Here is a 13,311-nt window from a genome sequence, read left to right on the forward strand (position 1 = left end):
GAGTGGCCCAGCTCGAACGTCGCCATGAATGTACATGTACCATTCGAATGCATCCTCATTATCCACAGTGTTATATTCAAAGCGTCAGCCGTGGAGTATGCGGGTGTGTGAAATTTTCACACCATCCTCCCTCCCTCTTACTTTCTCTCTCTCTCTCTCTCTCTCTCTCTCTCTTTCCCTCTCTCTCTTTCCCTCTTATTCACATTCCCTTCGTAGTTACTCACCGGGTGGTCAGTTTAATTTCAAGTCCAAAGTTATATCTCTCGACGAAGTAGTATCGTTGCTACATGACATTCGTAGTGTTGTTATTTTCATTTTTTCTTTCTTTCTTGTTTTCTTTCTTTTTTTTTTTTTTACTAAATGTACAACGTGAGACGAAAGTGGAAAGGTAGAAAAGATAAAATGTTGTTTGCGAATGGAATTTTGTCGAGGTCTCGAGATAAGAGAAATTAGGTTGGTCGAGGGGTGGTCACCTGTTGTATCAATCCTATCTTTCTCTCTTCATCTTCCTTTTCCTTTACTTTTCGTTTATCTCTATCTTCTATTTCTCTTCCTATCTCGCTACATTCGTCAGTATCCTAGCACGTTCTCGTTGCTCGTAAGCTTTGACAAAGTGATGACCACCAGCGGAATGATGACCGCTCAGTTTCGCTGGCGCACGAGTGAACTCTACGTCTAACTTCTACGTTGGCTGCAACCCTGCATACCAGGATAGCTGCATAATATCGACGTATCGAACATACGGCACGTATGTTCTCTTCTCAAATCGTTTCTCTCCTAAACTCTCCTCCCATCCCCCTACACCTCTCTCCCCATCGCGCATTCCACTCGTTTACTAGCTTACTTTCGTACGTTCGATGCATCCGTTCTTGAAAATTTGATCATCCGAGTCTTCCAAAGAATCTTATCGTCTCTTATAGTCTACTGGATACAGACTGCAAACGTATCGCTTATCTTTCTTCTTCTTCTTCTTCTTGTTTTTCTTCTTCCTTCTCGTTTTTCTTTAGTTTTTAGGTCGAATCGATATTGCATGTAAATTATAAAAGAAGATAAATGACGTCATTTATCGCGAAGAAAGAGAAAGAAAACTTGCTATAGCATACATACGTTGTGCCATACACTGATTCGAGTTTACTTATTGATCGATAATTTTTCTCTTTCGATAGTGAACATCGGCCGTTCGAGATAAATCGATTTAGTGAGAAGCCGACCGCGACGATGGCAAAGGCTCGTCTTCTCGCTCGACGAGATTCGATCGTTAAGAGATAGATATGCGCTCTCTGCACTTTTCCGATCGTTGCCAACTTCGGTCCAGTGGCAAAACGGAGGAGAAACGTAAAGAGAGAAAGAGCAGGAGAGACAGAAAGGGAGAGAGAGAGAGAGAGAGAGAGACGTTATGTAGAGAGCTAGAGGGATAGGGAATCAAAGAGAAAGAGCAAGGTAAGCAAGGATTTCTCCTCCTCTCGAGTTGCTGCCGAGACGAATCGGAGCGTTTCGCTCGTCCAACATCCGATAGGGGATTCATCGATAATATTTCAAACGGCATTCCTAGCGATCGTTATCTCGATTCCAGTCGGTCTCTTTCTCGACGACCTTGCAATCACCTTGAATCAAGGAATTAATCCTATTGGGATATGTACTTATTTTTTCAATATTTCAATATTTATTTTACCAGCAATTTTATCATTAAATATTTCGATATTTGTTATATATATATATGTGTGTGTGTGTGTGTGTGTTTTAATATTTAACTTACTGAGTAAATCTATGTATTAATTAATTAACGATCATTTGTCGATGTTGTTGTATTTTATTTTAACGATCAAAATATCTCTGATTCATGTTTGATAATTCATCATCTTTTCCTAACTCGAATCTAAGAGAGTGACAAGGTTAGAAGTAAAAATGTTTAAAAGATATTCGTTAAAACGTTCATAACGTGGAATAGGATATTAATATTCTAAACTCGTATTTCCATCGAGCTTTATCCAACGTTCATTAATATGCCGAGCTCGTTGGTACGTTTAGATAAAACGTTTTCCTCGTACGAGCATAAAAGTAATATACGAGTTGGACTTCTAATCTGGATCTATGTACTGCGTCGCTTTTCAATGCTTTTCCATGCGATCATGTGGAACGTTTTAGCGTTAGTCCATCCGTTCGTTCGCTCTATCAAATTCACGCAGATATCTGAATCAATGCAATGCTTTAGCGAATAGTGTGAACTAGTTACGGGTCATTAATCGAATAATCTTCTCGATTGAAATAATAATTAGATGGTTAAGCGTTGGACAGTGGTCGGTTCGATCGAGCCGAAGAATGCGGGCTTTACGAGTAGGAGTAAGAGTAGGAGTAAGAGTAGGAGATGGAGATGAAAACGAACGCTTGCGGATCGTAATTTGCCGAGAACATTGGAATGCCAGCTTCGATTTTCCAGGAATAATACAACTGTAATTATATTTACCTCTTTGTCGTTCGCTTTTCTCCCATATAACTGGCCAGTCCTGCTATTAATTGTCACGATGTATATACAATTGTTAGAGGGGTGGGTCGGAGAGGAAAAGTCAGTCGGTTTGTTTCGTAGGAAATCGTGCCTCCGGCTGACAATTGTTTTCGGTCTCGCACCATAATGGTTTTTCCTGAACCATCGATTCACCATTTACTACTCTTCTCAACCCCTCTCCCTTTCTCTCTCTCTCTCTATATATATATACATTTATATATATATGTGTGTGTATCTTTGTCTTTCTCTCTCTCTCTCTCTCTCTCTCTCTCTCTTTCTATCCATCTATCCATCCATACTACCCTCAGTCGACATTCGTTCGCGAATTCACGTGTGTGCGAAAAAGATGAAAACGAACAAAATTCCACAGGGGAGAATCGTAACTGTCCCTCGGTTATTATCGCTGCTTTCCGTTCACGAACTCAGTGTTCTCGTATTTACGTTACACGAGTACCATATCGAAACGAATCGCGTTGTTGGTTTTTCGTTCTTTTTTTTTTTTCTTCTTTTTTTTATAGAAATATGATCGCTTGATGAAATAGTTTGATTTGACAGATTTTGTAGAAAATGTTTCGAGAGAAAAAAGTAATTTCCATTATTTCAAGGAAGCGTCGAGTGTCGTTCTTCAAAAAACAAAAAGAAAAGAAAAAGAGAGGAACGACAACAAGAAAAGAAAGAAAGAAACAAAATAAAAGGAGATCCGTTTAGGTAGAGACGTCGTCGACAGTCGTTGTTCGTAATAAAAGCACGGGCTGCCTCTGAGAAACTCGTGGTCCCTCGTTATACGCTAACTAAGTATCTTTCAGCTTGGCTCTTCTGCAAGAGAAACTTTTCGAAAGCATGATTCGAAAAGCGTTCGCATCTATTTTGCTCCGCTGGCTCGTGCAACGAAACGTTCGCTCCTGTTTCGACGATCATGCACAAAGATATCTCGTATTTCTTTTTTGGAGGACAGCTATCTTCTGACTTTTCCTACCATCGAACTTTTAACGACGTTTCCAAAGTTACAGAAGCATGAACGTTTTGGAGTAATTCTTGCGATCGGGTGTCGAACGACCTCTTTTTAATCTTCATTTTTATTTTTATTTTTCTAAGAGCTTTCAAAATGATCGTTCGCCCTCGTTAAATCTACTTGCAGATATATCTATATAGATAAAAAAAGTTATATATATATATATACACACACACACATATATATATGTGTATACGTATCCTATGTATATTTCTACTGTGTGTGTGTGTGTGTGTGTGTGTGTGTGTAATATCTTGGGCAAGACATTGTTACGAAGATATGGGTCAGATTTCTTCGTCGAAGGTCCTTTACTGAGATTCCTCTCCTACCTCGATTTAACAATGAAAGCAATTTGCGGAAATCTGATTGTGGCTAGAAAATGTCCAAGTACTAACAAGACCAACGGCGTACCTACCTCCCAACGAAGATTTGCACCGGCTAATAGCCAATTACAGGACAAAGAATTGCCGATATTACAAGCGATATCAGCTGGAAATTCTGATGCGAGCTGACAGGAGCAGCCGCCGTTGTCCGGCACCGTCGTTATTAACGATCCTAGATTTTCAGACCTCGGGGAGAAACGGTTATCGAGCATTGTTCGTCGATGGAAAAAAAAAAGACAGGAAGAAAAAAAAAATGGATGGATGGGCCTGTTGTGTCCAACAGACCACACTATATGACATCTCTCTCTCTCTCTCTCTCTCTCTCTCTCTCTCTTTCTCTCTTTTTTCACACATACAAAGATACATAGATACATTCGTTTCTTTTTCAACCGATATTCTGTCCTTTTTCTATCGAAAATCCATATGGGATCTGGTTGTATTAAGTAATTCGAGTAATTCGTCATCGTTTTAAGACTAAAGGACATAGACAGCGAAAAAAATAAGAGAAGAAGAAAATGAAAGACAAAAAGGGGAGCTGAGATTCTCAGAAACGCGAGAATATGAACGTGACGTTAAAGATAACATACAACATGGAAGTTGAAGGCATTGCTAACGATGACAGCATCGTCAAACGATATTGTTAAACGTGTAAAAAAGCGCCATACTTTCGATTTTTCATCTCTCTTTCTCTCTCTCTTTCTTGCACGTTTTTCTTTTTCTTTGAACGATAAAAAGAGATAGGGAAAAGTTCGATTCAAATAAATGAGATTGTTATTCAACAGGGATAGGAGGAACGATTGTTAAAAATCCAAACTTGAGGATATATCGATCGGTTCTATATTCGATTTACGCGTTCCAATCGGAGTAGTTTTACTTTCTTTTTTCTTGTTTTCTTTTTTTGTTTCTTTTTTCTTTTTCTTCTCTCTTTTCCTTTCTTTCTTTTTATGTTTTATTCTTTTGTATACGTTGAAAAATACTGGAAAATTCCAGTATCTGCCTTTTCATCATACAACGGTAACCTAGACCAATTATTAATACCGTTCGTTATCGCGTTTCCTATGTATGCTCTTTCAAACTCTTATTGGTACAGAGCCGTTATTTCAACCGAGAACCAATTAAGATCGCAAAGAGTCACCGATAACTACGCTGGCACATTACGTGCACTTAACTCAAGGGTACTTTTAAATCGGACGAAAAGGTTCTAATTTAACTCGATTGACCCACCTTGTCCTACATTTTTCCAGCCTTATCTTTATATATGTAGACGTATATTATATAAGCTTGATGTACACTGATAACCGAGTCGAAAGAGATCTTATCTGTCCTTTGATTCGTTCTACTCAAATATCGTGTGTACGTTGATATTAATTAATGTTATGCCTATTATCCGTTTAACGGAATAATATGTGTGGGATTATAGGAATTTCGAGCAAAAAAAAAAATTAATTAATTAATTAACGTATATATTAATAAATATATATATATATAAATATTGTTATAATAAATTTTAATCGAAATCCCGTGCTCGTTAAAACGTCAGGGAATCTACGTTGCTAACTAATTTCAATGAATTTCCACGTTGTCCAGGAATATCGAGACGTCGCACCTCCGTACTTTTCTTTGTTTAAAACTCAACGTTAGTGCTTTAGCTTTGCGACGTTTCACTTACCGTCGTGAAGCTTGAAACATCAACGAAAACACAAATTAGCAAAGTATCAAAATTCCACAAACTTCCAAATTAATTTTTGTCTCGTATACGAAACTATCTTCTCTACTTTCTTTCTTCCTGTTTTTCTTTCTTTCGTATTCCTCTTATTAACTGTCAACAAGTATCACAAAGATTTATTTCAAATATAACTATATATCCTAGGAAGGAAAATAAAGGAGATTGAAATTTCATAAAAAAAAAAAGTGCACCCTGTGATATCAGTGTAACGTTGATAACGAGATAATAATAAAATCGATAGTATATCGTAACGAGTTATAGAGGTTAAATTCGATTATAGTGAAGGAAGAAATATCGAAGGTGTCATTAATGAAAGAAAAAATTAAAAAGGAAAACTTTCGATGAATATCCTTATGCTTAAAATAAATGTTCTTCCGTTAACGAAGAGAGAAAGAGAGAGAGAGAGAGAGAGAGAAGAGAGGGAAGATGGAAAATGAAACTCCTTTCGAGATCAATCTCCTTTTAATAATAATTTTCGTCGTATACCGTGAATAAACACGAGAAGCGTAGTTATCGATAAAACTAGTTCCCTTTAAAGTGGAAACTCTCGATGAAGTTCCCGTGGCATTTAGAAGGTATCTTGGTGTTCGCATTAACAAGTAGGATACTCAAAGCCAAAAAGGGAAAGTTCCTTCTTAATCGATCTTTCTTAATAATCATTTCATTGTATTATGAAATACACACACACACACACACACACACACACATATATATATATTAAGAAGTTTTATAAGATTATTTCATAAGATTATGAAGACAAAAAGAGCATTGAAATCATTTGTAAGGAATATTATCTTTGCTTTTTCATAAAACCCAAAATTTATAGATTGTTTTATACCTCGTTTTTAATTTTATTATATATCTGTATCCCCATATATAAATCCTTAATATAATATATATATATGTGTGTGTGTGTGTGTGTAAAGATTGAGCACGAATTTTTTGAAAATATATTTTAAAAATACGTTAAGAGGATAGCGCCGATGTTTTCAGCAAGAATTTCGTTTCCCATCGGACGCGGATCGATCCGTGTTTCGCTCGTTTTTCTTTTTCTTTTTTAGACTTTTCGTCATATATAAAAATGTACAGTTCGCGTACGGCGCCTGGTGTAATACATAAATCGTATGATCCAAGTTAAAGTCGATATAATATAACAATGTTCATAGATAATACATGTAACATTACGAATAAATTCGATCTATTTTCCATTGACGTTATTTTACGTTTTCATAGAATCGAAAAGAGAGAATGGGAAATAGATATAAATAAAAGTAATCATCGAATGATATTTAAATTTGGAAAACTATACGCTCGACGGCAATGTTGTTCGTCGGTTATAACGACGATGAAAGTAAATTTCATCGTCGGGGGACATATTGTCGTCAACGAAGCGTTCGTCTATATAGCATGGTAACCATTCTCGTATGCGAATTGCTTCGTTTCATATGGTATTTACAAATCGATCTACGAAACTATATTTGTTTCCTATTAATTCGTAGCGATGTGTGAAACAAAGTTATCGAATCGATCGAATATTCCTATATCGAAAGTTATGAAATATTTTAGTTAATAACTCGAAACAAAGTTCGTCATTGATCGTTGAAATAACAAGAAGAGAAAAAGAGAGAAAGAAAGAAAGAAAAAAAGAGAAAGAGAGAAAGAGAGAGAGAGAGAGTTAGAGGAAGAAAATGATCGATCGAGACAGAAGGATGACTGGATGGAAGGGTGACTAGAGAAGGGCGAAGGGATGACGATCGCAAATCGGGCTTGACCGCGTAAACGTATGCATGAGCTCCGTAAACTCGTTCCAGGTGCCCCTGGGCCCACGGCGCACGCTGCTTAATTCAAGAACCTATTTCGCCGGTGTGAAATGCGTGACTGCTCACGCCCAGAGCATTAAATCATGCCGCTCGTCGCGCATGCGTCGGCAATTAAAGGGGCGTAATGTCATCGACCTTGAGAACCCGACGAGCTAACGTCGTCGTACGTGTCGTTCGATCGGACAATCTTGACTATTAAACGGGACACGTATTTGATAAGAAAAATCATTATTTGGTCTATTGCAAATTATTATCTTTTCATTTTTCTCTTTTTTTTTCTCTTTTTTTTTCTTTTTTTTTTTTTTTTCTTTTCTTTCTTGTTGTTCTTCGGGATTTTGCGAACAGGAAATAGTATCAAAGCGTTTACTTAATAGTTTGGCTTTAATCTCTTTGTTATCTTTTCAAATAAAAGTGTTTTCGTTTATTTATTTATCTACTTTTTTTTGAATATTACATAAACTACTAAAAACAAAGATAAGATTGAATAAGAAAAAAGTCATAGTCCGATTCGTTTGACATCACATTTTCTTTCTTCTTCTCGATCTTAATATCGAATAAATATTTTTAATAACAAACCGTTCTTGATTTTATTTCTCCTTTTATTTATTTATGTTTTTATTTTGTAACTATAACAATACATAAGTAAAGATTTTGTTAAAAATATTACATAACGAGAACGCGAAAAAATGTATCCTTTGATTTAATTAAATGATCGCTTGGTTTGTCACACGAACGTAGCAGCATCTCTTTACTATGTCCGCTTCTAATATTTCGATTCTCGATAATAATTCCTACAATACTATAAATATGTACGGTATGCTGTTCTATGGGAAGATATTTCAATAGGAAGTACTTGAGAGCAACAAAGGAAGATATTTACCGCGTAATTCGCTTCGATGAGCGTACAAAGACACCGTCGTTCGATAGCGCTAATATCTTCCCTTTGACATTTCTCTGTCTCTCTATCTATCTCTCTCTTTCTCTCTATCTATCTCTCTCGTATATAGAAGTCGTACATAACGAGAGTTCTCGAACGACAACGAAGGAAGAGTATGACGATTGAAGCGGAACACGTTTCGTTCATGAATCCGCGTGATCTTCCAAGTTACACGGAACAACTCACAAGAGGATGAAGGAGAAATAGAAGTAGAAGTAGAAGTAGAAGTAGAAGTAGGAGAAGATGGAAGAGAGGGATGATGTAATCCCAAGAACGCGTCGATTCGTAACGACAGAGGAGGAAGGTTGAATGAGCTCGCGTGGAAGATGAAGGAGAACGCGAAAGGAAATAGTTCGTGCTGCTAATCCGAACGGGCATCGTCATTTACGTAAGATTTCTTTTTCTTTTCTGTCTCTCTCTCTCTTTCTCTCTCGTTCCTAGGTCTACGGAAGGAGGTCGAGAAGTTTCGTCCTGAAAACATTAAAACTCGAGCGGTATGAAGGAGAAGAAGGAGAAGGAGGAGAAAAGAGGAGTACCTAGTGGAAGTTGGAACGTTGAAATATTAAGAGTCACGGAAGTGGAAGCGAAGGACCACTTTTCCAACGATATGAGAAAACCAGAACGAATGAGATAGATAGAGACAGAAGTTGAAAAAGAGGAGGCTGCTTTGCGTAGAGACGCAATCCGAGACGATGATGTTTCGAAGATTCCAAGTTTCATCACGAAGAGAGAAAGAAAGAAAGAAAGAAAGAAAGAAAGAAAGAAAGAAATAAGAAGAAGGAAAAGAAGAAAAAGAAGACCATGAAGGATACGAGAAAGAGGACGCGCTTCATCAAAAAATTTCACGGACAGGGAAACTTAAAATTGCCGTTGTCCTTGGCTCGTCTCTTTTTTCTCTCCTTTCAACCTCCTTTCAACGCCGCAAGCCTTTCTCTTCTAGTTCACCTTTTCTTTTTTCACCTCCTCTTACTTCGCCCCTTCTTACTCTTCCTCCTCTTCCTTCTCTGCAGCTCTATTCTTTTTATTTCAGTGGACCTCTTTGTGCTAGAGCGTGCCGTGGACAAAAGGAGAACGTAATTCCTCCAGCTTGCGTTACGTTGTCCTTTGTAACCTTCCTCAACGAACGTTTAGAAAAAGTGTGAGAAGGAAGGAAGGAAGGAAGGAAGGAAGGCAGGAAGGAAGAAAAGAAAGATAGAAAGACAGAAAGAAAAAAGGAACGACGATAACTTTCTTCGTGGTTTTTCGTTTTACATCATCGTTTCCATTCTTCTTTTTCTCTTTTTTTTTTTCGAGATGATACCAGGATTTTGAAAATCTTGGCGATATTTTTACAATATAAACTCTTTTTCTTCGGTATAACCTACTTAAGTAGAAGCGTAGACATATATATGTATGTATATGCATATATATTGATATTGAACGTCCTTTATTTCGCCTTGTAAAGTTCCCCCAAATCCCCGGAGCAACTCTAGACCGAAATAAGAAGAGAAAAAAAAAAGAGACAAAACTCATCTCGTTCAAGAGGAGAACGGATCGAGCGCAAATCATCCTCTTAGCCCGAAAGAAAGAAAGCACGTCTGAGAGATGATTTCTTTTCTACCCTCTCTACTTCCACTTTAATACCCCCATTCGAACACATTTCCCTATTACAATAACCCTTCGTCTCTGTCTTCTTGATAAACGTACTACAATACTTTCATCTCAATTTATCGATTCTTTCTTTCTATTTTCTCTTTTCCTTTTAATAATTAAATATAGAACGGTTGAGAAAAGAAAAAAGAAATGGAAAATAATAAATAATAATTCAGACTAATTCGGATTTCGCGTTTTCAATTTACATATTTACACGTACATACATACATACATATACATATACATATATATATATATATATATATATATATATATACATACGTACATGGATTTTCGTAGAGACTAAACTCGCACCTCGATACGATCGTTTTAAGGGCGACGTCTAGTCGTTAATAAGTCTCGTGAATATTTGAGAGCGGTCGACTCGTTAAGTCGACCAGTCTCGTATTCACCGAAATGAATGTCCCGCACGCGTAAGAGCGTCGCTCGCGTTCGGAAATAAACGTCCGGGAGGGGGTTGAAGCGTGTACGAGGAAGTCGCGTCGAGTTTATTGGGGCTGCTAAGGGCGACACGCAATGAACGCGACGGAACGAAAGAGAAAATATGCTTCTATAAAAGTTTTAACTAATTTATTTCCATTCTCTCTTCTCCCCCTCCTCTCTCTCTCTCTCTCTCTCTCTCTCTCTCTCTCTCTCTCTCTCTTAATATCTATTCACTCGTCTTTTTTTAATCTTCACTCGTTCATCGATCGCTAATTTTTAAAATTATTCCCATAATAAAATTTCTCTTTTTTTTTTTTTACGTGTAATAAGATTCATCTACTTATTTATATATTATGTACTATTATCTATTATACAAACACGCATACGTATATGTATATATTTATAAGTTTAGTAGGTATTGATAAGTTGATAAGTTTTTTTATTGTATTCTTTTTTATGTCATTCTATTCTAGTAAATCTCTTTTTATTCCACTAGCAATTTCCTTTTGATCGACCTCAAAGAATCATCTCGAATATTTCTTTTTATCTTATATTTATTCTTATTCCATTCCTTTTTTCTCCCTTCCTTTTTGTACGCTTTGTGCGTTCCCTCCTAACGGAATTCACTAAATCATTCACGTCGATGAGTTTTTCTTTCCGGTCCACGCCTCGACGCTTCTTCCGTTTTATGTGGAAAATAATTCATAAGGCAGTTCTTGGAAATGCCTTCTTTCAAACACTGACTTACCACTTATATGCTGAACACTTCTATTATGTCGGTAATTATTGGTTTTATATGTATAGAAGAAATTCATCCATGGAGAATACTCGACATCGATATGATATAATATTTACTATTCAAGTAGGATTCATAATTAATAGATCATTTTAAGGGAATAAAAAAAGGGAATGGAAAAAAGAAAAAAGAGGGATTTCTTTTGAAGGAAAAAAGAAATGACGAATATTTCGGCGAGAGATGTAATATAGGTATCTTTTAGAGTCCATACTGGTAGAGGTAAAAGACGTTTTGCCTTCGGCGAAACTCGAGTTAAACTCGCGTCTCGCTGTCTCGACGATGAGAGACAAGCGCGTCACTTATTTCGTTTCTTCCTCAACGTTTCATCCTCTCTTTTTGAGGTAACTCAAGTGACTTGGCTCTCGCGTTTCTATGCGTCTTCGTTTCTCGTCCGTTGTCTCTCGAGCGGTTACCAGGATGACTTTCTTCTTTCTTTTTCTAAGCTTTTTAAAAGAGATAGAGAAAAAGAGAGAAAGAGAATTTCGTACGTAGTAGGCGAGAAGAGAAAATCGAGAGTAGGTTCTTTAGAAAAACGTGTCGTACGTATACTGGAAAAAGCTCGTCTCGTACTCGTCTGTAGATCGTTTGTACGGTAGATGACAAGCAGCTAGTTGAGAGAAGGTTGAAAAGAGAGGAGAGTACCCGTAGGGACACACGAACGTTACCTTTTCCTTCCTCGTTTGCGCCCTTTTCCACGCGTCACACGCAATGCTACAAAATAACCCTCGAGTCTCCTCTCTTTCTCTCTCTCTCTCTCTCTCTTTCTCTCTTGCTATCTTTCTCTCTTTTCTCTATCTCCACGGAGTTTTGCACCCTCTCTTAACGCGATTACGGCCGTTCGTGAATACGACTATGAGCTGTGCAACTTCGTCTCTTCGTGTCTGAGCGTTAATTCGTTTAACAGTTCCCGTCCACGATAATTTTCGTTTGAACGAAATAGAGACGAATATTTTGCTTGTGTGAAAAATATTCAAACGTTGAGGCTGAGGGAGAGGGAAAAGAGAAGAAAAAAAAGGAAAAGGAAAGAAATTCGCGAGCAATTGATATTATTGACAAATGATGTACGAAGAAATTTTTAAACACCCTGTATATTGTAAACACGTGCCAGAGTCAACTCGATTAGCTCTAAGCGATAATCCAATCGATATGGATTACGAATAGAGAGCAGCTATTGCTGCACCCTTTCCTTTCCCTTAATTGCCATCTCTTCGATCGTTCATAAAAGAGAAGTTTCAACGAAAGAAATTAAGAAGAATGAAAAAGAGAAAGAGGAAGGAGAAAAAGAAAGTGGATCGTTCGAACTTTCCTCGATCCTCTTTCGTCCTTTTGAATGAATCCCTACGATTTTTGTATTATACGTATTAAAAAGATATTATATTAAAAAGGATGCTCCGGTGAAACAAACGTTTACGTAGTACATTAAAATTCCTTCGAGAGGATGTCGTTGCTGGAAGTAATATAGTAGATAAACAAACAAAGGATTTCTAGATTCCTTATGAGGAAAAAAAAAAGGGAAAAAAGAAAAATAATAAAGAGAATATTGCAAACTAAAATATTAAACGAGATAAAAATTGATAAAACATCAACGAATTGCGCATTCACGTGCAATGTGTAACGCGATATTATATCGTAAGTTTCGTCGACCGATGAAGAATATTATTGATCTAAATTGTAATCCGATTCGCAGGACGCAAGAGAGTACCTCAACGCCCAGGGAAATCGAGTTATCGAGGTCAATGCAAGTATAATTATCCCGATCTGACGTTAATTCGTTGCAACCCCATTACCTTATTGAGACACGTTTACAGAAATACACAAACATATATATATATAGTGTATCACGGATCAAGTGTTAACGAGGATAATTTACGATAGATAACGTTTTTAAATTTGACCATAAAATGTTGAATATTGATGGATTCCTTTTTTCAGTTGGTACTCTTTTCCGATCTACTATACCCGTATTCTTTCCATCTACCCTTCCCGTCGTGAACGATGCGGTAACTGGGCCGACGGTAACGAAATATCTTCCTCTCGAGGGTGAAATAAAAGCAAGAC

General features: G+C 37.1%; 1 protein-coding gene across 3 annotated transcripts in view; it reads left to right on the forward strand.

The window, feature by feature from the left end:
• The window catches only part of LOC122630277 (irregular chiasm C-roughest protein-like), a 120,760-nt gene that overhangs the window by 14,954 nt on the left and 92,495 nt on the right, over window positions 1-13,311 (forward strand). For 2 of the 3 annotated variants that reach the window (XM_043814610.1, XM_043814611.1), the window contains exon 2: window positions 12,941-12,985. The exons of the other annotated variant lie outside the window; for it this stretch is intronic. In XM_043814610.1, the coding sequence (XP_043670545.1) occupies window positions 12,941-12,985 (45 nt within the window). The remainder of the gene's footprint in view (window positions 1-12,940; window positions 12,986-13,311) is intronic. 3 annotated transcript variants of the gene reach the window in all.

Source organism: Vespula pensylvanica, chromosome 6, assembly GCF_014466175.1.
Source record: "Vespula pensylvanica isolate Volc-1 chromosome 6, ASM1446617v1, whole genome shotgun sequence".
NCBI lineage: Eukaryota > Metazoa > Arthropoda > Insecta > Hymenoptera > Vespidae > Vespula > Vespula pensylvanica.